General features: G+C 43.0%; 1 protein-coding gene and 1 pseudogene across 1 annotated transcript; one reads left to right on the top strand and one right to left on the bottom strand.

Annotated features, from left to right (window-relative positions):
* Nucleotides 1-3,602: 3,602 nt before the first annotated feature.
* Nucleotides 3,603-10,400, bottom strand: Med28 (mediator complex subunit 28). The gene is made up of 4 exons (XM_055624219.1): nt 10,199-10,400; nt 7,975-8,041; nt 7,335-7,447; nt 3,603-5,222 (listed from the first exon to the last, which is right to left on the bottom strand). The coding sequence occupies exons 1-4, from the start codon at nt 10,355-10,357 to the stop codon at nt 5,025-5,027; spliced, it is 537 nt and encodes a 178-aa protein (XP_055480194.1). The 5' UTR covers nt 10,358-10,400; the 3' UTR covers nt 3,603-5,024.
* A 12,149-nt stretch (nt 10,401-22,549) lies between these two features.
* On the top strand, nt 22,550-26,494 carry LOC129689003 (protein Spindly-like; annotated as a pseudogene).
* The last annotated feature ends 21 nt before the right edge of the window (nt 26,495-26,515 follow it).

The following is a 26,515-nucleotide window of genomic DNA, read 5'->3' as shown; positions in this document are numbered from 1 at the left end:
CACTGCTCGGAAGTCCTAGGCGAGCAGGGAACTGCCCGTGGTGCTGAAGTTGCACTCTGTCCACCTTGTACCCTCTGACAGAGCAGATCTGACTCAGCTTTTAGTGGGTAAAACTCTTTTCTCTCTGGTGCTGGCCCAGCAAGTGGCTCATCTACCGATGTCAATTCTATGCATTGTCAAATATTTGCTCTTTGAATAAAATTCTAAACAACTGGGCAATTAAAATGGCTGTGGCTTGTAAAATTAGATGAAGACTGAGCTCAGAAGCAAAGTTCACACTAACCTCAATCAGATTGTCTCCAAATAAAACGTAATTACCTAGATTGTTTTTAGAGAAATATAGCTAAAACTCACAAGTTAATAAAACCGAATGAGACTGTTTTTCAGTGTTAGATTTGAGTCCAGGGTCTTACCCTGGTTAGGGAAATACTACACCCATTGCTCTACACTCCCAGCCCTGTAATAGATTTTTGTTTACATTGGCTCTAATTTCTAATTCTAAATATATTACATTTGTTTTACTTTTTGTTTCATGTTTTTTGAGACAGTTTCTCTTTGTAGTCTGTAGGCTTAGCTATTTTGAAACTCACTCTGTAAGCCAGGCTGGCCTTGAACTCAGAGAGACCCACCTGCCTCTGCCTCCCAAGTGCTGGGAATAAAGGTGTGTGCCACCACTGCCAGGCTTATTATTTAACCCCCCTTCCCCCCCCCCCTTTTTTTTTGGAGTACTGCATGTAGAACCCAGGACCTTGAGCATGCTAAGCCACGGCTCTACCACGGAGCTACGTTGCCTGCCCAGGAATCCACATTTTTGTTGGTGCTTGTTTGGAAGACAGGGTCTCACTGTGTAGCCCAGAACTCACTATATAAACCGAGCTGATCTCAAACTCAAGAGATCACCCCATCTCCAGCCCCTCCCCCAGTGTACTGCCATATCCAGCTAGAGCCACACACTGTGAAGCTCTGAAACATTGATAACTCACAGTCGGGGTCTTTTTCCATTTTTCAATGCGAACATGTTACCATATTTGGAATGGCATATCTGTTAGTGCCAACTTTTTCTTTCCAGCTCAAGGTGTCTACTATAATCTGAAGACACTGCAGTGTGGGGCTGCTACACTATAATTTTTAATGTGGGGTTAATTTACAAACAACAAAGATCCACCACTTGTGGGCTGAGACCAGGATAAAGGTGCTAAGTAGGGTGAGGCCTTCTTCATAAACCTCCAGTATGTAACGTCATGTGCAGTGGAGCTGGTGTAAGCCCATTTCCAAGGGTGCTAATCTCACTCACTTATGAGCTTGCAGCTTTCACTGCTTTATCACCTCCTAAGACTACAGGTTAAGAATCCCCTAGCCCAACACTTGGAACCACAAGTGCTTTAGTGTACAGCAGTTGAGCAAGGCCTTGAGTTCAGTCCTCAATAGGTTAAAAATAGTGAGATTTTGTAATTTTCAGATTCATGCATATTCACAAGTTATCTTAAGAATGGGACCCAAGTCTAAATATGACATTCCCTTGTATTTCCATATCCACCTTAAGCTCGGCCTAGTGCACCCACATTTTTACTCAATGCATCAAGTATAGAGGTTTCCACTTAGTGTCACGTCAACATTTGAAATGTTCAGATTTGGGAACATTTGGATTCTTAGATTAGGAAAATGCTCAGTCTGTTTCTCATTAAGTCCTAATTTTTGATAATTAGCAGTAAGCACTGTTTTACTGGGGGCTTTAAGAAACTGGCTACAGGTGGCTGTGGTTTTTTTCATCTGGGCATCTTCTCAGCACAGCAACTACTGAAGAAGCAACAGACTGCTCTTCTGCCTTCTGTATTTTCTTGCTGGTGAGACCAAATGCATGACAAAAAGTCAAGAACTGTAATCATGGCAGGGGAGGCGTGGGGACAGGGCTGAGGCAGTTGGTCACACTGTGTCCAGATGGGGAGCAGAGAACAAATCCTGATGCCCAGCTCACCTTTTATTCAGCGCTGGATGGCAGCCCCATGGAACGATGCTGCCCACAGACAGGGTGGGCTGTACCAGCTCAACCAACATACCCTAGAAGGAGTTAGAAGAAACTAACTCCAAGACACGCTAAGAAGGCTGTCTCCCAGTGAGCTGAGATCCTGACAAGGTGATTCTAGTAACCATCAAAGGGGTAAAGGTGCAGCCATTGGCTTCATCCAGGAGGTTTGGTAGTTTTGAAGACATGGTGACTTCGTTTTGGGTGGTGTACACGTGCCCAAACAGGATTATAAAGTGATCTGCCCCCCTTGTCATCACTGCAGGGGAACTCTGAGGACTGCTGTTGAGCCTGTTTGCAGCAGGGCAGGGCAAGCACTGCAGGGGCAGCTACTGCACACTGTTGGTCTGTGCGAGGAGAGTTCGGAAATGCGGGCTAGGGTGGCTGACACTGCCGACACTCCTGAGCAGACCGCCCGTCAGAGCAGTCCAGAAGTGGTCCTGACTGCAGCATGCTCGGCAGGCTAATACCCAGGCACGACCGATGCTATTTTCCGTCACAGCATTTCATGCAACAGCGCTTTAGAAAGCAGAACTGCCTGGGAATCTTTACCGAGGAGCCACTCTGGAAGGTCCATAGTTAGTAGTTGGATAAAGAAGCTAAGTCAGGTTCAAAAGATGAGGAAGTAAGGTTCCATCTGATCTGTAGCCAAAAATGATCACAAGCACAATTGCAAGATAAACAGATACAATTGTGAAGGCTGGAGGAGAGTGGAGACCAAATAAGAAGCTGCTGAAGATCAAGAGAAATGTTTAAGATGGATTCTGGGTGAGCTGCAGGAAAGGAGCCAAGGACAGACAGTGCAAGTGGCAGAAACCATCACAGTGGTTAATCCTAGAGAAAGCAGCTGGCCTGGGATCCATACAATGTGGAGAGGCAGGCCTTACTCACGCAGGCAGCTGAAGCAAATGGGAGGGGAGGAACTTCCTTCAATCGGTTGGCTTACATATGAGAACAGCAAGCCAAGGGAAACCCCTGAAAGACATGCACCCCAGAATGTCTGTGTTCAACAGCCAGCAAGCTGCCACTTAGGGAGAACACGACACAGCTGGAGAGACAGTTCGGTAAATAAAGCACTTGCCTGAAAGCTGAAGACCTGATCATATATCGGAACAAAAAGCCTAGGGCTGGGAAGTTAAGAGAGGCAGGAAGATAATGGAAGTTTGCAAGCCAGCCAGTCTTGACCAGTAAGCCCCAGATTTGGTCTGTCTCAAAGTTATGTGAAAAGAGGTATTGCCTGACATGAATCTTTGATCTTTTCAAAAACATACACATGTACCCTTCCCCCAAGCATGTTCACAGATATACTACACACACACACACACACACACACACACACACACACACACGCTTACAAACTGACAAAATGGGAAAGTATTTTACCTAACTGTTGAAATCAATTAAAAAATGATAACAATGTGCATATACTAACTTAAAACATTTTCACTAAGCACCAAGAACAGTTTCCAGTATTTTCACTATCCTTTTAATTATTGAAAAATGGCTAAAATGTAATCAGCTTATTTAGGTTTTGGCCAAAAGTCAAAAAAACAAAACACATAAACCTGACAATCAGTGCTTCATAAAATGAGTGAGGTTTTATTTCTTTTTTGCCAGAGGTTGGGAGGGACTGATCTCATGCAGCCCACAACAGACTTAAACTTGCTATGTAGCTGAAGATGGCATTAAATTCCAATCCTCCTTCCTCTACCCCCCAAATGCTGGATTACAAGCATGCCACCGTGCCAACCTAAGTTCTTCAACAATGTACATTCTAAAGAAGGGGACCTGACGGTCTCAGGCTGGTTCTAATTTGTCCAGGTGCTAAATATACAATCAAGCACACACACACACACACACACACACACACACACACACAAAATAGTAAGATCTCGAATAATCAAGGAAATGCCTATTCTCATAGGTATACAACAGAGCAAGTAACACAGGCACTACTCATAATGCCTATGGAGAACTTAAGAAAGCTAGGGGGAAAAAAAAGGTTGTACACTGGAATGCAGTGAAGGGGCATTCCGAAGCTTCAGAGAGATGGCCATGCCCAGGGAGTGGGTATCAATGTTTGTGACTGGGGCTTCAAGGCTCCATAAACCAAAATGGACAAGACCAAAACCAAGCTGGGGATGCACTATTCAAAAGGTACAAAGTATTTGTTTCGGGTAAAAAGAGGTACTCTGCTCTGAAAAATATAAATAACATGCAAATAACTGAGACAATCCAAGCCAGCCTTTGGCCTGCACACCTCACCTGTGCCTTCCTTCCATTGACCAGCACAGCACAGCCTGGGAGCACTCAGCATGCCATGCTCCTGCCATGTGTGCCTTCAGAGCAAAGTGAACAAGGACCCAGAAAACGCAACTCAGCTCAGAGAAAAATCCAACATTAAGGTAAGCATCCTCCTGTACATCCACACTAGCAGCACACTGTGTGAACATAAAACATGCTCAACCTGTGCCATCCTGGAAGCACTGCACTGTTGTCAGGTTCCTCCTGAGGTAGTTCAAAGTTACATACTTGTCTGCACTGCCACTGATGGTGATTAACGCTGATAACCAAACCCACTCTTATATCCCCGGCTTTTCAAACCATTAAAAATTATTTCCCTTCAGGTTTCACCAAACAAAAAACAAAAATACAGAGATGAAGCTACAAAATGTTGTCAAAACAAAAGGTAAAGGCCAAGTAAGAATGTGTTCACCACTTGAACAGTCTAAACTTTGCAAAATATTAAACAAAAAATAATTGGTTTTTCAAAGCAACAGGCATTCTATAAAGTACTAATGAATTTAGAGTATTAGAGGAGCTGAGGCTGGGGATCCTGGATTCAAGGCCACCCCAGGCTTCATACTGAAATAATAAAGCATAAAAATGGGTAGAGACATAAACTAACATCAGCTCATTATCGGACAGTTTTTCCGATATGCCACATCTGTAAGAAAAGATGTCCAGCAGGACTGCAGAGCTGCACCACAGGCCTGAGCCCTTAGGTCTGCTTCAGAGGTGCAGGAATGTTGGCAGACGCCTGCTCGAGGTAGGCCAAGGAGCCCTGAGGGATTTCGGCTGGCTTTTTGTGCTGCACATTGATGTCCTCCAGCACCTGCTGCCAATGCCTCAGCTTTGTCAGGTGCTTCTGGACCAGCGCATCTTTCCGCTGCAATTCACTCCTCAGTTCCGAGACATCCTACAGATGAAAGAGATAAGGGGGAAAAACAGTGTGAAGTCAGTCAGAACAAACAAGAGTTAATGAGGTACTTCCTTAGGAACACTAAGAATAACCCTGATGGCATAGGCCTCTGATCCCAGCTACTTGGGAGGCTAGGGCAAGATCACGCATTTTAAGGCCACAGTGAGTTCAAGGCCAGCTTGGGTAACTCAGTGAGACCCTGTCTCAAGAAAATAAAAATTGAAAAATAAAAAACAAACAAACAAGCAAAACACTAAGAAGCAAATTCAAAACTAAGGGAATCCACCAAAGCTTTAAAAGCCCATTGCTCTACTAAGCTCTACTATTTGAAATCAGCCAAAGCAACTCTTTTTTTGTTGTTGTTGTTGTTTTGTTTTTAAGAAAGGGTTTCTCCCTGTGTCCTAAAACTCATTCTGTAGACTGGGTTGGCCTCAAACTCAGAGATCTACCCGCTTCTGCCTCTGGGTGCTGGGATTAAAGGCATGTGCCAACACTACCTAACAAAAGCAAAAAGAGATGTTTGCCCAACAGTAAGAACTTTAGTATTTAATAGTTTTCTTTTAATAAGTAAAAACACAAGTGTAAGATGAAAAATTACCTCACAACATCTAAAAGATCACTGCTGAAAAGACCAAACACTGAAAATATGAAACAGATGTTAACAGCTGTCTATAGGAATCCACATTACTGTTTTACAACTTCAGAGTATAGTGTTAAAAAATTACAACTTTTTCAGAAGCTTAATATGCACAGTGGTGGTAAATCCCTTATTAAAATTTAGCTTTTGGGGCTAAAGAGATGGATAAGAGGTTAAAGAGCACTGGCTATTCCTCCAGAGGTATTGAGCTCAATTCCCAGCAACCACACGGTGACTCACAACCATCTATAATGAGATCTGGTTCCCTCTTCTGGTGTGCAGGTGCACATGCAGATAGAACATTGTATACATAATAAATAAATAAATCTTAAAAGAAAAAAAAAATAACTTTGGATCTGGAGAGATGGCTCAGTGGTTAAAAGCACTGGTTGCTCTTACAGAAGACCTGGGTTCAGTTCCCAGCACCCAAATCAGCTCACAACCACCTACAATTCCTGTTCCAGAGGATATGATCAATGCACTCTTCTAGCCCCTGTGGGCACTACATACAAATGGTGCACATTACCAACATGAGTGCCAAACTCTCAGACATATAAAATAAGCAAAGTTTTTATATGGTAGACATAACTATTTGCACATATTATTTGAGTATTCATGTCAAGAAGTGAGCTTATGACTGTAATATATTCTTACTATTCCTGTTCTCAACAGCTGATCTCATGGCTGAAATTTCTGATTAACTGGTCATGGTCAACTTGTTATTTCAAAAGCTGCCAAAATGTTCCTCTCAGCTTTGAATTTCTCAGTGAATTATCACTGGCTGCGGGGCTGGAAGGAAGTCAGGGTCTTCTATATTGGTGTGGCAGGAATTACCTCCCTTACTCAACACCATTAAAACTTCCTTGTTCTTGTGGCAATTCATTTCCAAATGCTCAGTTTAAAACAAATAGGACTAGCCCAACCCTTTTACCTAAGTTTTTGTTGTTGTTTGAGATGCATAATTTCATTACATAGCCGTAAACTGGCCTGAAACTTGCTATGTAGGTCAGAATGGCTTTGAACTTACACACGTCTGCCTGCCTCTGCCTCTGCCTCCTGAGAGCTGTGATTAAACACAAGCACCACCATGCCTGGCTACAATATTTACTTTTTGATTTCTTAAGCAAAGTAAATCAACCATTTCCTATGTACAAGGTGCCAGGTAGGGCCACTGTCAGAGACCTTGTTCAAATGAACTTTTTTCTATACTGATGGTTTTCTAACTGTTCTCAGAAGGCAAAGGCTGCTCTTCAAGAAAACTTTTCCATGAAAACCAACGTAAAATGAGTTAAGCATAGCTGTTTCCAGCTCCACTCTCTCCCCAATGACCCCTCCCCCCATGTGTCCATGCTGTCATAAACACTGGGACCTTCAGAAGTTCGCTGACCTAAGGGTGCACCTTGTTAAGTCACAAGTGAAATCCTAATGACACTTGTTTTCCCTAAAAGTTGGGGGTAAAGCCAAATTCGTACCTCTTTGATAACTTGATCTGGTTTCTGGACAGACAACTGCAATCTTTTTTGTAAGAAAAAACATTCTGTCTGTCTTGCAATGTCCAAAAACTTCTGGATACACTGATCAACACCTTAAAGAGAGATCAAAAGTTTTAGGGAAACACAGGATGTATATATACCTCCCACCTAAATGAATAGTTTAAATATTAAAACAACACCTTCTCACAGATATAATTCAGCATTTTAATCTGGTTGACAGCAACAAGTTCCCATGTGTAACCAGCATGAAACAGCAGGTAACTCATGCCGCTTTCAGGTCAGAGACCTCACACAATATACAAGTTGTCAAGTCTTCCAAAGAAGCAAAATCCAGACACTCAGCATGTAGGGCCACAATTTCCATTTAAAATTGGAATATTGGAAATATAGTCAAGTCATGGGACACTGGAGACGGGAATACACAGAACTGACTCATCTGAACCGGTTCCTAGTGACTCAGCCAACATATCAGCTGAACGGAACAAAGAGGCAACAGTTCATGGGGACCATCTGCATACATATCACTCCCAGGAAAAGTTCTAAAAAGACGCAATATAAAATCAGCAAGAAGAAACCTGCTGAAGACAAAAATACAAGCGTGCAAAGAGTGAAACCTTACCCGTTCGAATTTCTTCCTGATCGGTCCCATTGACATAATCCTGACTCACAAGGGAAGCAAAGCAAGCCTGTGTGAGCAAAACAGGAAAAATGTTATATACACATCAAGCTATTGCTTATGAACAAGAAACAGCTTCTCCCGAGGCCATTCAACGAATGGACACGTTGAGTTTGTACCTGAGAAAGCATCGGGCCAGTGTAAACACATGGTGAAATAAATCTCCGCTAGTATGGTACCTGAGATACTGGTATTTGTTGCCCCCATCACGTGGTCTCATTGCTACCACCTGACTCTTCCTCACTGTCTTATTCCACACCTGGATACCTTTCAACCCCATCACAACCCCTCTGGCCAACCCCTACATGAACTGTATATATCACCATCTCAAGATGTCATCTACCTACTCTTTCTAAATGATGCCCCCCCCCCCCACTCATGCTCTACCGTGGAGCTTGGCATGCGTTCCACATAAGTAGCTGACATTACCATTCTTTTCAGCCACAGTTATTTGTCTTCTGCCAATGGTCTGCCTGTGTGGCTCAGCACTATATTCTAAGTATTTGGAATACCACCTGACATTTAATAAGTAACAGAGGTGTCTGGGTAATAAATGGTTACTGTCACATGGCTAATCCTGAAAGGGTACCAACTGTACATGTAAGTTGTGCCTCAGAGGCACAAGCAGGCCTCAGAAAAGACAAAAAAGGCGAAAAAGAGCATGGATGGCAGCTGAAAGATGAACACAGGCAAAACAAAGGGCCCTAACAGCAGTGAGCAAACATCTGTGTAAAAGACAAAGACACAGAACCAAATTTAGATTCCAAATACGAGTCGTAACTACATGTGAGGTTCTCTTCTGAAGCAATAAATCTTCCTGCACAGCTGCAGATCTGATGTATAGAAACAGTCACCGGGCTTTCCCAGGCCCACAACAGCCCAACAAATCACACTACCTGTTGTGTGGACTGTAAAAGTTAACTCTTGTTGGGAGTTTTGCAGTGTGGGCAGCTTACGAATGGTGCAGCCCACAAGTCTTGGATGGCTTCCCCAGAGCCAGTGGGCCGTGCAGTCAAAACAACCTAACTTCAAGCTGGGCAGTGGTGGCACACTCCTTTAATCCCAGCACTTGGGAGGCAGAGGCTGTGAGTTCAAGGTCAGTCGGGTCTACAGAGCGAGTTCCAGTACAGCCAGGGCTACACAGAGAAACCCTGTCTCAAAAAAACAAAACAAAACAAAACAAACAAACAAAAAAAACCCCCTAACTTCAGAAACTTCCTTAGTTCTGCAGCAGCTCCCTGCCTTCCTTATTCTGAAAAACATTTGAAGCATGGACCTTTATCGACTGTATTATGGACGGGGGAAAAATGCATGCCGGTCAATAAAAAGCCTAGCATCTTAGGGGCGGTGGGAAGGCTAATCGCTACAGATGTTTGCCACCATCAGAGTTCCATCCCTTGCACTCACATAGTGGGTGTAGAGAACTGACTTCTGCAAGTTGTCCCCTTGACCTCCACAAGCGCTCCAATAATACACACAAATAAAAGAAATAAATGCAATACGAGTTAATTTTGTAAAAGAATGTGTTTTTCAGTAGGCCAGCTTTTGCCTGGAAAGGCAGAAGGCGGGAGCACTCGTGTTCACGTGAACAAACCCAAGGCCGACTTTGGGCAATTACTTCTGAGTGTTTCTGCAACCAAGAAGAGGGTATGAATCTAAATGTTCTACCGAAGTTTCCTCCACAGCAAGAGCTCAACTTTTCTTAGCAAACAGCATTTACCAAACGACTAGAAAGCGAAGCCAGAGACGTCAAGGGGTGGAACCCAATAGAAAAGCTAACGGGTTAGCAGGTGACAGGAGCCCGTGGAAGGTCTACCTAGAACGCGGGGGGAAACAGGAAAAGCGTACACTGTGTGACCTGAAAACCCAGAGCAGCTCGGCCGAATGGCTACGCTCCGGAGAGACCAGCTCCTACAGGAGCCGCTGAGATAAAAGCCGGCTAGTCCAGAGGGCCGCGAGGTGGAGGCGAGCTGGGCGGGCTTCAAGTCCACCGTCTCCAGAAATGTCGCGGTTGCGGGGGCGGCCACGGCGGTTCCCGGGCTCAGGCGGGCGGCCTCCGTTCTCCGATCCCGACCACCACTGGGCGCCGGGACCCAGAAAGCAGTAGAGCTGCGCGCCTTCCGCCCGCGAGAGGAGGCTGCACAAGGACGCCCACGCCCCGGCTTACCTCGAAGGAGGACTCTAACTCGTCCACCAAGGTGCTGCTGGGAGGTCTCGGAGCCCCGGGGGCTGCTTGCAGGAGCGACGGCTGGCCGGGGAGCCCCTGCGGGGGCGGCGGAGGACCTGGAGGCTGCCCGGAGAACATACCGCCCAGCGACGCCGCCATAGCTGCTCGGCGAGCGGAAACGCTGCTCGGCCAGCGGCCCGATCACGTGACGGGCGTGGTCACGTGACGGGCGCTCCGCCTGCACCGCCTGGGAAAGGAGAGGCCTGAAGCCTTGTTTCCTTGATTTTTCCGGGTCTTATCCCTTCCGGGTTTACTCTTCATTGACTGAAGTGCTAAAGGTTTGGACTGGTTTAAACCAGTCACTTGCAGAGGCTGAACGTGGGCGCGGGCCTCCTCGCCCTGTGGTGTCCCTAAAGACTTTCAGGGACCTTAGCCAAGTCTTTTCCGTGCCCCCTTAGCCAAGACTTCCGTGAACTGAGAAGTCATCAGTTCATTCCATGGTGATCGGGGGCTTGCAACGTACCAAATGCCAATCCAGTCACTTGTTTTAGCTGGAACAACACAATTTCCCTCTAAATTCTGATGTAACATAAGTAAAACGACTGGCATCTTGAAGGCTACCAATGTCCTGTTGTGCCCGAATCGTGATACCCCGTTGCAAACCACATGAAGATCTTTTTATTACAAATTACAAGCTGTAGCTTGGGCTCAACACCCCCCCACACCCCCCCACCCCCGCAGAAGTGGTGAGAGCCTAGCGCCCTTGCTCAGGTTAGTTGGTGATTTAAAGATTCTGTTCCCTCCCAGTGAAAGGGTTAGACTAACTTTGTAACCTGTATGTCTTCTAAAGCCTATAGCTTTGAGTTTTAGGTTCAGGTTAAGCTAAAGCCTCTTAGTACCTTTCCAGAGAATGGAAAAATGTGACCCTATCTATGAGGACAGATAGAAAAAAAGGCAAGCAAGCAATGACCTTCACTCAGCAAAAAGAAAAACTCCTGTCTTTGAGATAGCATTTCTTAACAACGAACCCAGACTTCTCCGGAGTAAACTAAAGTCCGCAGCCTCTAATCTTCAAGGATGAGCTAACCACCCCCACCTTCAATTGCAGCTGCATCCACACTTGGCAGGACTGGCCAAGCTTGAGCACCTAAGACTAACCAATCATCTTACTTTGTAGCTTCCTCATCCAATCCTAAATTGCCAAAACTGCAACTTCAAATTTCCCGCAATTTTTCTTTTAAAAACCTAAAGGCTTTTGTCTCCTGGTGCCACTCTTTGCTGACCAGCAGGGGTGACCCCATTGTACAATGGTTAATAAACCTCTTGCTTTTGCAACGAGTCTTGGTCTGGGGAGTTTCTGGGAAGGGCGCAATCTTGAACTCCTGAGCTGTGAGACCCCAGGTCTTACACCAGCAAGGCAGGGGCGATTCCTGCCTAGCAAGCATCTATTGGTCAAAATGCTGCATTTTGAATTGATTGACTATAGGAGGGTCCCCAAACCATTAATGATCTGGTGTCCCTCTCTAGGGGGATGGGCCAGTTTCCTAACAAGTGTATCTCTAGTGAGTGGAGAAAGAATGCAACAAGGCAGGTTCTTCCCCTCAGGGCATTACTGGACCTCACCCAGCTAGTTCAGGCCTTAAACTTTAATAATAACTGCTGATTTTTAATCTTTTTTGTCTCTCAGTCCCTGATCCTTTTCTTAGCATATATGCTATCACCAGAGGGAAAGTTGCTGTGCTTATGGGTTTTTTTTATTGACAGTTGTGGTTTTTTTTGTTTTTTTGTTTTGTTTTTTTGTTTTTTTTAGACAGAGTTTTCTGTGTAGCCGTGGCTGTCCTAGGCTCACTTTGCAGACCAGGCTGGCCTCTACCTCCCTGAGTGCTCTGATTACAGACTTGCTCGCTGGCTACTGTGCTTATGTTCTAATTACTTGGTGTTAATATTTGCCTGTTCACTCATTCAGAAGCCAAATAGCTTTTTTTTTAATTTAATTTTACAACACTTAAGAAAGGAAAATTAATTGTCTGAGGACCTCCAAGACCTTTCTCAGCAAAAAGGCTCATTTGCCTCAGAGGGACAGAAGAAAGGGAATAAGAGATAAAGACAGGAAATAGAGGATGAGGGAGGAGGGGAAGTGAGTAAGGGAGAGGGAGGAGGGGGTTTTTGCCTCTAAGGGACAACGGACTGCCTCTGGATAGAGAGGAGACACATAGACACATAGGAAAATGGCAGGGTTTCTTTTGGTTTGGTTTGGTTTGGTTTTAGTTTTTCATGAAACAGGGCTTCTCTGTGTGGCATTGGTTATCCTAGACTCACTTTGTAAGCCAGGCTGGCCTAAAACTCACGGAGATCCACCTGCCTCTGCCACCCTGAGTATTAGGATTACAGGCATGTGTCACCAGGCATGGCTTGAAAATGGCAGTTTATAAAGGTGCAAGGGGAAATCCTGTGTTAGGATGAGATAGTTACAGCAATTTAAAATTCGTTCTGTGATCTAATCAGAGTTGTAATTTGTAGAATAGGCATGTGGGGGGAGGAATGGACAGATGGTATATCAGTGTTCCTAGTAGTTGGAGTTAGTGCATGAAGGTATAAGAGTTTTAGCCTTGCAGCAACAGGGCAAGAACACAATCCAGTGACAGTTGTCCTGTGTGAGTACCCTGAGAGTGAAGAGGAGACAATGATCTCTTATATTAAGTAAAATGATTGACCAAATAAGTAAATGTGTTGAAGAAAATCTGAGCTAGTCTTTTCTCATGCTTGAGACACTATTTACAGATATGTAAAAAGGAAAGATAATATTAACCCCCCATGGTGTGAGATGGAGATAGAGAGTTAAAATGATGTCTTTAAAAGGGAATTACATGTGTATATCTATTGAGAGAATTTTCAGTGAGTCTGCATATCTCCAATTCTTAACCCACTAAGTGGGACTAGAAGCGGCACGTCAGTGAATAATGAGAACACCTGCTATCAAGATGCTGGACCTCAAATACTATTCTCCCCTAAGAGTGGACAGAATTGAGTCCATAAATAAATCCATATGTATATGGTGAACTGATTTTTAACAAAATGTCAAGAATATGGAATAGGGAAACAATAGTCCTTTTATCATCTGGTAATTTAACAACCAAAATAATTCAGCTGCACCCTACCCCATACCATATATGAGTAAATATATCAAAGATTTAAATGTAAGAGCTTGTAACTATTAAAACATTGAGACAGCAGTGGAAAAAAGAAGAAAGAAAGAAAGAAAGAAAGAGAGAGAGAGAGAGAGAAAGAAAGAAAGAAAGAAAGAAAGAAAGAAAGAAAGAAAGAAAGAAAGAAAAACTAAATGCAGTGGCCCATGTCTTTAATCCCGGCACTCAGGAACCAGAGTTTAGCCTATTCCACAATGGGAGTTCCAAGCCAGCTGTGGATACGTAGTGAGACCCTATATCAAGAAAACAAAGAACAAACTAATTGAAAGAAAAATATAAAGCTAAGTGTGATGGCTATTCTTGATTGTCAACTTGAATGAATTATCTAGAATGAACTATAGAAATATAGGGCACACCTGTGAGATATTTTTTGCTTGGTTTGAACTGGGTGAATCTACTTCTAGTCCAGACTCTTGGGGTGGGAAAACACACATTTGTTCTTGATCTTGAGGTTGGGAAGATGCACCCTTAATTTGGGCCACACTTTCTGCTGGAAGCTTATAGAAGGGATTGGAAGAAGGAAGCTCTTGCTCTTTGCCTGCTTGGCCTGTCTTGCTAGCACATCGATTCCTTCACTGGTGTTGGAGTCTGCCTCTTTGGGATTCCATCATATGAGAAGACCAGCTAAGACACTCAGCTATGTGGCTCTGAGAAACTACTAGAGTTTTAGACCCATTGTTCACACCTAACCATTGTTGGATTAGTTGGACTGCAGCCTTAAAGTCATTCCAGTGAACGCCCTCTTCTCTCTCACACACACACACAAACACACAAACAAGGGAGGCGGTCATTCCATAAGTTGTGTGACTCTAGAAAACCCTAACTAATATATTGGGAGCTTGTCTACAAAGCATTGTGATCTCAGAACCCTTTTATATTCCTAAAACTTATTGAAGATTCTGAAGTATTGTGTTATGTGGATTGTGTTTGCTAATACTTTTCAAATTAAACACTTTTTAGAGTTGATTAAAAATAATTACATGTTAACATTTTAATGGGAATCACAATTGTTGCAAAACATTAAATTACTTAGTTGTCAGGACATGGTCCAGGAATGATATTGGGTGAGAATTTTAATTTCTTGTAAGAGCACTCCAAGAAAACAAGAGTCTTGTGATCTCAGTTTCTTCAAAATACAGAATTTTCTAGGAATGTGTTTTCATGCCCCTTCTAGGTGTAGAGGATAGGACTAAATTTACTTCAGATTACTTATTATGGCTTGTTGATCTTAATTCAGTATTTAAATTATCCTTTATAGTCCTCTATGGAAACACCTGGCTTGTCCTTGTGATAGTGTACAGCTTGAACTCATGGGAACTTTACACACGTGACTCCTCTTAACCCTCAGAGTATAAATTGTCTGAGGCTCTGAATAAAGTTTGCTATTATGTCAGATTTCATTTATCTGTTCTAGTCTCCCAGGTTCCCACTGCCTCTAGAGTAGTGACACTTAGTGGCTTCCCCCTTCTTCTTCTTCTTCTTCTTCTTCTTCTTCTTCTTCTTCTTCTTCTTCTTCTTCTTTTTCTTCTTCTTCCTCTTCCTTTTCCTCTTCCTCCTCCTCTTCCTCCTCCTCCTCTTCTTTTTCTTCTTATCTAATATCCAGTTAGTCTAACCATGATTTAAATTGACAAAGAACACATCAAGATATTTCTCTTAGACTCATCCAGAACACAAGCATTCACTCCTTGTTTTGCTGAAACTCTTTGTTTCTTCACTCAGAATGGGAGGGCACAGTCTTGGGAAGGTTGCTAAGAGTGGGACAAGTTGTCTGTAGTGGTCTACACTGTACTATTATACAGCCTAGTCAGCACTGTAGCATGATATAGACTAATGTAAGAGTAACACAATGTGACTTTCAAAACCAGCAATCTGTCAGCTGGAGAGATGGCTTAGTGGTTAAGAGCATGCCCCACTTTTCCAGAGTTCACATTCCAGCACCCATGTCAAGTGGCTCACAGCCACCTGTAAGTACAGTAGCAGGGGATCTAACGCCCTCGTCCGGCCTCTGCAGACACCTGCACTCACTTGCACAAATCCACACATAGACACATAATTAAAACAAAACTTAAAAAAATTAGTTATCCACTCATGGTTACAGGCAAGATCAATGAACTGGGCAGGGGGGCAGGAAGGTATGGGATAGATGCAGTAAGAGTGTAATACAAATGGCAATTCACTGAATGTGACTTTAATGAAAGTAGAGCTTAAATGAACATTTTCCTAGGGAGCACACGCTTGATCTTGTTAGAGCTGCAGGTGTAGAATGAGAGTATGAGAGTATCAGCAAAGAAAGGGTCCCAAAGAAATTGGGTAACACTGTCTGCTGTGAACATGTTCCTAGAATTCTTCCCCAAACCTAGACGCTGAATTCAAGGGCAGGAACTACATTTGTTTGCTCCGCCTTACCAAGTATGGAATATTTGCTGAATCAATGAATCATCTATTCCAAAACAGTAGAGCATTTCTCACTTCCTTGACCTTGGAAGGATAAGTGGGGATCTTTGGATTTCTTCTACTGTGAAGCTGAAACCTCCTTTGGTTGCCAGTCAATACCAAGCATCCGTTAACTTCCTTATCTATCACTCTTCTCCTCCATTTGTTCAAATAATATTTTGGGGCACAATCTGTGAGCAGAGATACGGCTATAAACTTAAGATGAGGGACATGTCCTTGTTCTTACAATGTACACTACCTTTTCTTTATAGCAAGTGTTTAGCTTGTACTGTAATTGGTGAGTGTTTCTTGTACTCATGGCTATGTGTTAGGGAACACAGATGGTAATTGGGTTTGTGCATGTTTATCTGGATGTTAATCATGCCTTAGATCTCCTTTTCTCTCTTCCTCCTGTGAGTGATAGATATATTCTCAGCTAAATTCCTTGTTTCCCCAAATCCCTTGCTGCTGCTGCAGCCACAGCTTACTTTAGTAACTAGAATCTAGTTGATACGAGCTGTGTAGAGAATTGCAGTACAAACTCTTCAAAATGTGTTATCTCAGTTTTCTTCTTTGTCAAGCTCCCTTTCCTTCACTTAATGGTACCTTTGATCCTACTGCCTCTTGGGACAATTAGGTAGACTTGACACCACGGTGGTGCTGGAACATTCTGAACCTGGGGTTGCCACCTGCCCTGGGACTTTCCACTTCTGTGCCCTTATAAAACCGGTGGGTTCTGACCACTACAGGTTTGGATTTGCTGCTCTTTAAGCAATCTCCAATTGTGTCTGATTGATGGGGATTCAGTGTGGTTCTGAGGACTGGCAAAGGGTTTAAACATGCTAAACATTTAGATACAGGTGGAATACAATTAAGTTTCAACTCAGCCACATTAGATAAACACATAAAACCAGGGCCTCTGCTGTGCATTTTGTATCTCCCACACATGTAAAATGAGTTCTGTTCTTTTAGTCTATAAAAAGCCTTTCATAGAAAGCCTCTCAATTTCTTACTAGCACTCCTGAGTCACACAGAGGACTATGTTTAGGTCCCTTCACAAGCCATGGGCTTCCACCTTTCCTGACAGTGTAGCTTCTGAGTGTGAATACCTGATGGTTTGCATTCAATCGCTACTCTTGCTGTTAATTCTGAAAAATACCACAAATATAAGCTTATCTCCATTCCTCTATAAAAACAAGTTAATGCATGCTGTCCCCTCACATCAAACGTTTTAATAAGTTAGCAACTACTTTACGCACTTACAGTCCTTTTAACAGTTTCTTGTCTTAATAGGAATTTCAAATGAGCTCTGTATCTGTTAAGTAACTAATCTGAGAGAACTCACTGCTACTAATTAGGAATGCCAACCAACTCTGACAACTACCTGGGTTTAATTCTCTGCTGTGCCATTTACTAGACCTGAGGCACTACAGACATGCTATTAATCCTGTATCAGGTTTCATTTTTCTGTCTTCTGAGGATAATACAAGCCTACTTCAGGGAGTTAGCTGACTCTATGGAAACTGTTTGATAAGCTGATGAGTTCATTGAATGCCCCAGAGTGTTATTAACATTAAGAAAATAACTTTTAACAGATGTATTGATTTCTTCTTTTGTATTGTCTATACCTGAGATTCTTTCCTCCATCTCTTGTATTCTGTTGGTGACACAGGCTCAACCTGAGACCTATCACATGAGAGAGCGAGCCAAGTGAGCCAAGCCCTGAGACCATTAATGATACTCTGCTATGTTTACAGACAGGAGCCTCACAGAGCCATTTTCTGAGAGGTCCCACCCAGCAGCTGATGGAATCAGATGCTTAGACTCACAGCCAAGCATTACAGGGGGCTTGGAAAGTCCTGTAGAAGAGTGTGTGTGTGTTGGGGTGGGGGGATGTAGAAGGACCTGGAGGGGACAAGAACGACATAAGAAGACCAACAGAAACCAATAGAGTCAACTAACCTAGGCCGCTGGGAGCTTACAGGGACTGATGCACCAGCCAAAGAGCATACATGGACTGGCCCTAGGCCCCTACACATATGTAACCAATGGACAGTTTGATCTTCATGTGGGTTCCCTAGTAAGTTGAGCAGTGGCTGTCCACATGGACAGCCTGCTTTTCAGTCACTTCCCCCTAACAGGGCTGCCTGCCTGGCCTCAGAGGATGAGGATGAGGATGAGCTCACTACTGATATGACCTGATGTGCTGGGGTAGTTTGGGGGAGCTCCTCATTTCTGAGGAGAAGGGGATGGGGATAGGGAAAAGAGGTAGGAAAGTGGGACTGGAAGGAGAGGAGGGAGGCGACTACGAATGGGATGTGAGGTGAATATATCAATAAAAAATTTAAAAATAAATAAAATAACTATCACTTAATTACTTAGTTCATGTAACAAGGTCAGGAGACAAGCTGTTATGGTAATGCTAATGGATTTGTAACCATATATGAACAAATGCCACAGCCAATCCAGGGACAACAAGACAGTATATTATTTCTAATAACTAAGTAGGTGGGATGATTTGAATGAGAAGGGCCCTGTAGACTTATGTTTGAATAGTTGGTACTCAGTTTGCAGAACTGTTTGGGAAGGATTCAGAAATGTGGCCTTGTCAGTGTCACCAAGGTTGACAAGCTTTGAGGAAAAACTTCCCACCTTCTCCAGCGTGCTGCCTGCATACTGTGGATCTAGAAGTGAGCCCTCAGCTGTATCAAAAACACCATGCTTACCGGCTGCAGCTGTGCTGGTAACAGACTCATAATCCCCTGGAACTGTCAGCCCCAATTAAACCCTTCCGTCTATACATTGCCTTGTGATATAGCCATATCTAAAGGGAATGGCAAAAGTCAGAAAGCCAGCACAGCTTGGCAAAGATCCATCAAAGCTGCAAAAGCCTTAGTGCTGCCCTTCACTTTGGTCTTCATCTCCACGTGTTGCACTCTTGGGGGAAAAGGGAGCTTTTAATATTTGTGCATCTTAGAGATATTGTATTGATAGGGAATTCTTATGAATCATTTTTGCCTTCTAGCAGGAGTACTGCTTCAAAGATTCCCCCAGGAAAAGTCCCAAGCATTCTACCCCTCCCGCTTGTAGGGAAATATCCATTATCAGCCCTATTTGAAGGTCTCCCTTGTGCTATGAAGATTGTGACTCCAATAAAGATGCCAGAGGCCTCTTTATGAAGATCTGACTCCAAGATACTCTTGGAACATCTGCCCCTGTACTTACTCAGGAACAAGATTATCAGAACAAAGTAAACTTAAAAAGTTAAAAAAGATTTAATGGACTCGAGGAGTTGGCAGCGGATCAGGTAAAAAGCCTTTTCCTACTATAAGTTCAGGTGACTATGTAGCGTATAAGATTGGGGGTCACATAAGATATGCCCCTCAAGTAAAAGATACAGCAACAAAGTTAGATTGGCTGGAGTTATTTCTGACCTACACTGGATGAAGAATGGTGTGAATAAATGATAAAGTAATGGAATATTAAGACCCCCCCCATTTTTAGAAAAGTTAGCTTGTACAGGATCACTGTGGTGTCGTATGACCAAGAAACAAAGGAACACCAAGATTAGACCTATAAACTCATTCTACAAATATATAAACATTGCATTATGACAGAAATTGAGTAAAAACTTCGGTAGGTTTGGCCTGAAGATTTTTCTTGGGCTTAATGACAGTTAGCACTCTGACCATTGAAAGCTGATAAACTGCTAGGGACATGGTAATCTCCCTAGGCTGGCTTGGAGATTTTTGTTCTGTCTAGTGCCCTTCAAACTGCAAGAGCTGCCAGCCTGAGAATGGGTTGTCATACTTTGGTAAAATAGGCCTCAAGATTCTTAAAAGATGGGTTTTGGGGTTGATGACGGAATGTGATTGTTAACGATAACTGTTTGGTCACAGTTTACCAATGATAACTATTTATCCTTATGACAAAGAGGAGGTTAAACCATGTGTCCAGAGACAAAAATGATATGATCTGTGTTTTAGAACAACACGCACCTACTCCTGCCTAAGTTCTGAATAAATAAAAAAACACTCTGACTGACAATCAATCAGGCTGCAAGACTTTCCCAAACCTCTCTGCCTGACTCACTCTTCCCTCACCAATTCCTTATCTCTTCTGTGGGAACGGGCTGTTGTGGGGCTGAGCCTTGGCAACCTTAATATGGTGTTTTATCATAGCAATAGGGAGATATCTAAAACCTAGGCATAGTGATGTGCACCTTTAATACCAGAATTCGGGAGATGGAGGCAGAAGGATCAGGAGTTCAAGGCCATCTTTAGATACAATAGACCCTGTTCTTCATACCTCCTCAAAGAAAACCAAACCCAGAAACAATAACACTTACTTCTGGAAATTGCATAATATCTTTTAATTTTGCTTTTGTTGTTTTTCTTGGCACCATAAACCTAAAGTTCTATTTTATTCTCAATTAAAAACATATATTCTAGCTGGCCATGGTTGCACACTCCCTTAAACCCAGCACTCAGGAGGCAAAGGCAGGTGGATCTCTGTCAGTTCAAGGCCAGCCTGGTCTACAAAAATGAGACCTGGGACAGCTAGGGGTGTTACACAGAGAAACTCTGTCTCAAAAAACCAAACCACAACAAAACAAAGTAAAACACAAAAAACAACCAAACAACAGAACACCAAACAAAAACACAAAACCAAATATACACACTAAAACTGTGATCAGGAAGTTAAAAAGTTAATAGCCACATGGAGAATATTTTAAAAGTCTTTGTTTGGCTCAGCTATACTTAATAAATTATAGTCCTCAAACCTTCAGAAAATCTGCAAAAAAGAACATTTAAATGGTTAGTAAAAAAGCTTAATATGACAGAGACCCCAGTTTCTAACAGTGACTCCAAGACCTCCAGAAAGATTTGGGCACAAGGACAGATGACTCCAGCTGGATACTGTGAAACTGGGCAGGACTGCCCCAACTGGCCCACTGCTAAGGGCCAGCCTGAACTGTGAACAAATATGAGAATCAGAGAGCTGACTGCCCTGTGTTGCCTAGACAACATAAGGTCAGTCATTCTCCCAATTTCCTCCTCCACAAGAAAGGCCTCTCAGATTTGCTGGGCCCAGCACCCAAAGACTGATGCTGCCCTAGGACTTGTGCCCACAAGAGCCACTGACACCATAGGAGCCTATTGGGAAGGCTGTCTGGATAAAGGGTAAGCCTCTGTTATATTAATCAATACATAAGCTGATAGGATTATGCTTCCTGAGGTAGTTTATCATTTTCAGGTCTCTGATGGGTTTGAAGATCAGTTTAACAGCAGAAACCAAGGCTTTACCTGCCCTCTCAAAAATGTACAGTTTATGTAAAGTCTGAGCTTCTGATAGTGTTTGAGGGTCTGAGAAGGTTTTTTTAAAGTTGGTAATAAGTAAATAATTTAAGGTATATAAAAACTCTTCTCCCCACTGTGCTACTGTTTTTGTATTAAGACTGTTCATAGCTTTAACATTAACCAGATTTTAAATTATCTCCCAAGCCAACACTTCTCTTTTTTTAAACTTAAAAAGATTCTTGGAAGCTTCAGGAGATCCACTGGAATCCAGAGGTCAGGCGCCAGATAAATATTGCCAATCAACAGCCTGTTTCCTAGCCTACCTATTCCTGAGGGTGGGATTCCTCCCCTGGTTTTGGGACTCTCCTCTCCCAACTACCAAGACCATGGGCCTAAAAGTCCATAGGCCTGAAACAGGATACTAGAACATGTATAGGTTAGGTTTGTTGCTTTTCAGCTTGTTTAGTTCTTTATATATATTGGATATGAGTCCTCTGTCAGATAAAGGGTTAGTGAAGATTCTTTCCCAATCTGTAGGCAGTCGCTTTGTTTTGATGATGGTGTCCTTTGCTTTACAGAAGCTTTTCAGTTTCATGAGGTCCCATTTATTGATTGTTGCTCTTAGAGCCTGTGCTGTTGGTGTTCTGTTCAGGAAGTTTTCTCCTGTACCAATGAGTTCTAGGGTATTCCCCACTTTTTTTTCTAGCCGATTTAATGTGTCTGGTTTTATGTTGAGGTCTTTGATCCACTTGGACTTCAGTTTTGTGCAGGGTGATAAATATGGATCTATTTTCATTTTTCTACATGTAGACATCCAGTTGGACCAGCACCATTTGTTGAAGATGCTATCTTTTTTCCATTGTATGGTTTTGGCATCTTTGTCAAAAATCAGGTGTCCATAAGTGTGTGGGTTTATTTCTGGGTCTTCTGTTCGATTCCATTGATCCACCATTCTGTTTCTATGCCAGTACCATGAAGTTTTTATAACTGTTGCTCTATAGTACAGCTTGAGATCAGGGATGGAGATACCTCCAGAAGATCTTTTATTGTAGAGGATTGTTTTAGCAATTCTCGGTTTCTTGTTATTCCATACGAAGTTGAGAATTTTTCTTTCCAGGTCTGTAAAGAATTGTGTTGGCAATTTGATGGGAATTGCATTAAATCTGTAGATTGCTTTTGGTAAGATGGCCATTTTTACTATGTTAATCCTGCCAAGCCATTCAAGTTCACAGGAGCTGTATTCTTAAAAAGCTGGTGCTTAGTTAGCAGCTGTTTAGCTGAATGAATGGGATGGTATTTCTGTGCTGAGGTGGATTTAGTGTCAGAAATCTGTGCCCACAGGCCTCTCAGGACAGGCCTCTGGCTTCAGTATCTAGGAAGCATGAGTAAAGAGTAGGTCGAAAATATAAAACATGGAGGCAGATGTCGCAGGTCTTCAAAACAAGCTCAGAGTGTAGAAAGAAAGGAGCTACTGAAAGCTGCCTCCAGCTTTTGAAGTATGGCCTGGAGCAACTGAAGAGGCAAACTGAATTGCAGAATTAATTGGATAAATGTCATGAAGAAATGATGACCATGACTGAGACATGAGATTATGCCTCTCTGATGATGCTCTTGTATCAAGTTGACACATAAAACCAGCCAGTACAACTGAATCCTTGTCAACTTGACACACAAACACATCACTATTAAGCCACATCCCTTCCTTTCATATTCACCCCAACGTCTTCCATTAAAAACATAAATAAACCCAAGATGTTACATTAAATGCATAAATAACCTTAAAGGTCCCACAATCCTTACAAATTAAAACAATTACAATTTCAGACTCTTTAAAATATCCAATCTCTAAAAATCCAAAATCTCTTTAAAAAAGTTCAGTGTCTTTCAGCTGTGGGTTCCTGTGACAATCAAAATTAAATTAAATACCTTCTTTAAAAGGGAAAAACCAGGGCACTGTCACAATCTGAAATAAGCAAAACTAAACTCCCAACAGTGTAAATAACTCAATGTCCAATGTTTAGGATCAATGCATGATCTTCTGGACTCCTCCAAAGAGCTCGAGTCACTTCTTCAACTCTGTCCTTCCTAGGCTTTGGTTGGCTCCACTCATTACTGCTGCTATTCTTGGTGGTTATCCCACAGTAATGGCATCTCCATAATGATGGGGTCTCCCACTGTCAACTAGGCTGCACTTTCACCAATAGCCTCCCGTAGGCTCTCTTCTTGGTGCCAAGACTCAACTTTTTTCTATGACCTTGTTGCAGGATATCTGATGCCATTGGGATTGTGAACTGTTAAAACCTGTCTCTTGTTTGATGAGGTTCAGCCCTCACACACACCTTTAATCCAAAACCTTTCTATGAGAGAAGGGCATTTAAGACATCCTGGAAGAGAAGAAAGGAGCCCATTGGCTTTGGGCTTTTGTATTTTTCCTCCTGGGATGTTGGGTGAACTAGCAAGCTTTTGGCCTTGGGCTTTTGGCTTTTTGGCTTTTTCCTTCTGGGACATGAGCTGAATAGGACAGTCAGCTGGGTGCTTTCTCTACCTCTCTGAGCTAGTAAGTTTTTACCTCAGCATCTGGCTCATGAGTGTTTATTGGTAAAATCTAATGATTAGGACTTTAGATTTTTTTTTATAACTAAAAACCTTCAGTCTTGGGCCTTCAACTGCCACTGAGGCTGCACCTTGACCAATGGGACCTCTCACAGAATCAAGCCTCAGCTGCTCTCCATGATCCCTTCATGCCTTCCAAACCAGTACCACCTGAGTGACATTACCAAGTCTGGCAGCCAACATGAGGTGCAACCTTGGCTGTCTCTGGAGCACAGCTTCTTTGTGCTCTCAGCAAACACTTCCCCAAAGATTTCACCTCAGTTATGCTGGTCTCTTAATCACCACTAATTTCTTAATTCAGCTACCGAGCATGAATTGTCCCAGTACCATAAAAGTTTCACTGTAGTAGTTCTGGTTGGTATCTTTTATCACAGATTCTTCAGCCCCAGCCAACCAGAACTACAGAATCTTACATCAAAATAGCAAATGGCCCTGATAGTCTTTAATATTCCCTCTGAAATTTTACAAGCCAGGCCTCCATCGTCTGCACTGCTCTCAATATTCTTATCTTCCAGGCTCCTACAGAACATTCCACTGAGGTCTCAACACTCAATAGTTCTTCTAGCCCAAAGTTCCAAGATCCTTCCACAATTCTCCCCAAAACATGGTCAGGTGTGTCATAGCAATACCTCATTACAATGGTACCAATTTGTCTTAGTCAGGGTTTTGATTGCATGACAAAATAGCATAACCAAAAAGCAAGCTGGAGAGGAAAGGGTTTATTTGGCTTACACTTCCATCCATCATTGCAGGAAGTCACAGGAACTGAAACAGGGCAGGAACCTGGAGCTAGAGCTGATGCAGAGGCCATGGAGGGATGCTGCTTACTGGCTTGCTTTCCATGGCTAGCTCAGCCTGCCTTATAGAACCCAGTACCACCAGCCCAGGAATGGCACCACCCTGTGATCTCACTGAGAAAATAAAATGCCTTACAGCTGGATCTCATGGAGGCAATTTCTTAACTGAGGCTCCTTTCTCTTTGATGACTCTACCTTGAATCAGGTTGACAACACAAAACCAGCCAGTACAATAACCCTTCAAAGAGAAGCTGAGTTCAACAGTCAGATAGGAGACAGTTTGAGCTGTGAATGTGAAACTACTAAACAACAGAAAATGCATCTGGAACAGTTAGAAATGCAACTAACAGAAGCCACAGGAAGGAAGTGAATGACCTGAAAGTAAGTTAGGAAAAAAAAAAAAACAAAAAAAACAGTAAGCAGAATTAGGTGAAGCGCGGCTCAGTGAACATCAGCTGAAGTTGAAGATCACCAGGAGGAACTTGAAGAACTTCTCACAGATCAGAACTCCAGATAATGTGTGAGAGTGTGTGCTCAACAAGCATGTCTTTGGAGGTGCTGGCTCTGTCTGCAGACCGAGCTAACTGAAGTGGTATGAAGGCTGCCTTTAAGGAAGAGATTAATGAACTGCAGTGCAAACGAGCAAATTCCTTACTGCACCAGACAGACTGGCTTAAAGAATAAGAGCAAGAAGCAGTGTCTCAATATAAAGCCTTAGAGAAAGCTTGCACAGACAATCGGGATTTGGTTTGGTTGGGTTGGGTCAGGCACTTCAGCAAGCCTTGGATCCCAACTGCAACTATTTGTGGAGGTGGGCTAAAATGTGGCAGTAGAACAGCAGCTCAACCTCATGAAAGTCAAGTATTAGTCACTGAAGAATCAAAAAGCATTCACCAGAAAGATGAACAGAATGAAGTTACAAACCCCCACACTGCTGAAGATGAGGCTATCTCACAGCTGAAGAGCAGGAGTGGTTGTCTGTCACGTTGCAACAGAAGAATGGTGACATAAAACACCTTTTAGGTGAAATCAATACTCTGGAGAAATTTAAGAACCTACATGAAGATATAGAATGCATGATGTGGAAAGCCTTCCATGTCAGCCAACCTCTGTGCTCTACAAGATGGCACCTATTAAAGGGATTTACTTCACCTGAAGCATGATAAATAAAGAAAATGAAAACACAAAAGGCAAATCATCCACACAGAGAATGAAAGCATATTTGGAAGCAGGCAGACCCTGTATATTGAGCAGAAACTGTTTGTAGATGAAAGATGCCTGCAGCTTTCACAAAGTGAAAATATGAGTCTGAGAGCTGAGTTAGACGAGTTAACGCTGAAGGACAAACCCAAAGAGGAAATGAGAAAGTAAGCACCTGTTCTCAAAAAGAAGTGTGAGGTGCTGCCATTGGATACAAACACCCAGAAGGACCAACTGCTTTCAGTGCCGCTCGGGGTGAAGTTTCTAGACTCCCACTTCAGAGAGAGGAGAAAGGGCCCTGTCTTAAAAGATAACTTTTGCAGGGAACAGTCATCCTCTTCAGGCATTTAGCCAGCCAGTCTCTCTCCTCACAAGAACCAACCTCTGGATATGCTGCCAAAGAACAATGTGTGAAGCTCGTGAATAATCAAGCCAACGCTGAGGCCTTAGGTGAGCAAAGTGGAAAAAACACCCAGCTCTCTCCCACGTTAACTGCTGAATCAAGGCTCCTGACAGAAGTGAAGGAAAGAAACTACAAGTGAGTTGGAAGGAGCCGGTAAGAAATCACACACCATCATGTGTGTCCTCAAAGCCAACCCAGAGACACCATGTCTGGAGCAGCAGGCAGAAGTAATGAGGCGCCGTTTTGTGGGGCTTGCTGACCATCATCTTTATGCACAGGACTCCCCTGTGGAGCACTTGCATACATGGGACTCCCCTGTGGAGCACTTGCTTATGCAGTGCTGAGACCTGATAAGCTTACCCAAC

Source organism: Psammomys obesus, unplaced genomic scaffold (assembly GCF_907164565.1).
Source record: "Psammomys obesus unplaced genomic scaffold, mPsaObe1.curated_primary_1811, whole genome shotgun sequence".
Lineage (NCBI taxonomy): Eukaryota > Metazoa > Chordata > Mammalia > Rodentia > Muridae > Psammomys > Psammomys obesus.
The sequence above is the reverse complement of the archived record's forward strand: the minus strand, read 5'-3'. Positions and strand labels throughout refer to the sequence as shown.

Bases quoted from the DNA above. Each gene is read 5' to 3' on its own strand.
- Med28 (XM_055624219.1), bottom strand. From the start codon at position 10,357: ATGGCGGCGTCGCTGGGCGGTATGTTCTCCGGGCAGCCTCCAGGTCCT. The intron at 8,042-10,198 runs GTAAGCCGGGGC...TTGCTCACACAG, and splicing joins AGTTAGAGTCCTCCTTCGAG to GCTTGCTTTGCTTCCCTTGT. The intron at 7,448-7,974 runs GTAAGGTTTCAC...TCTCTCTTTAAG, and splicing joins TCAGGAAGAAATTCGAACGG to GTGTTGATCAGTGTATCCAG.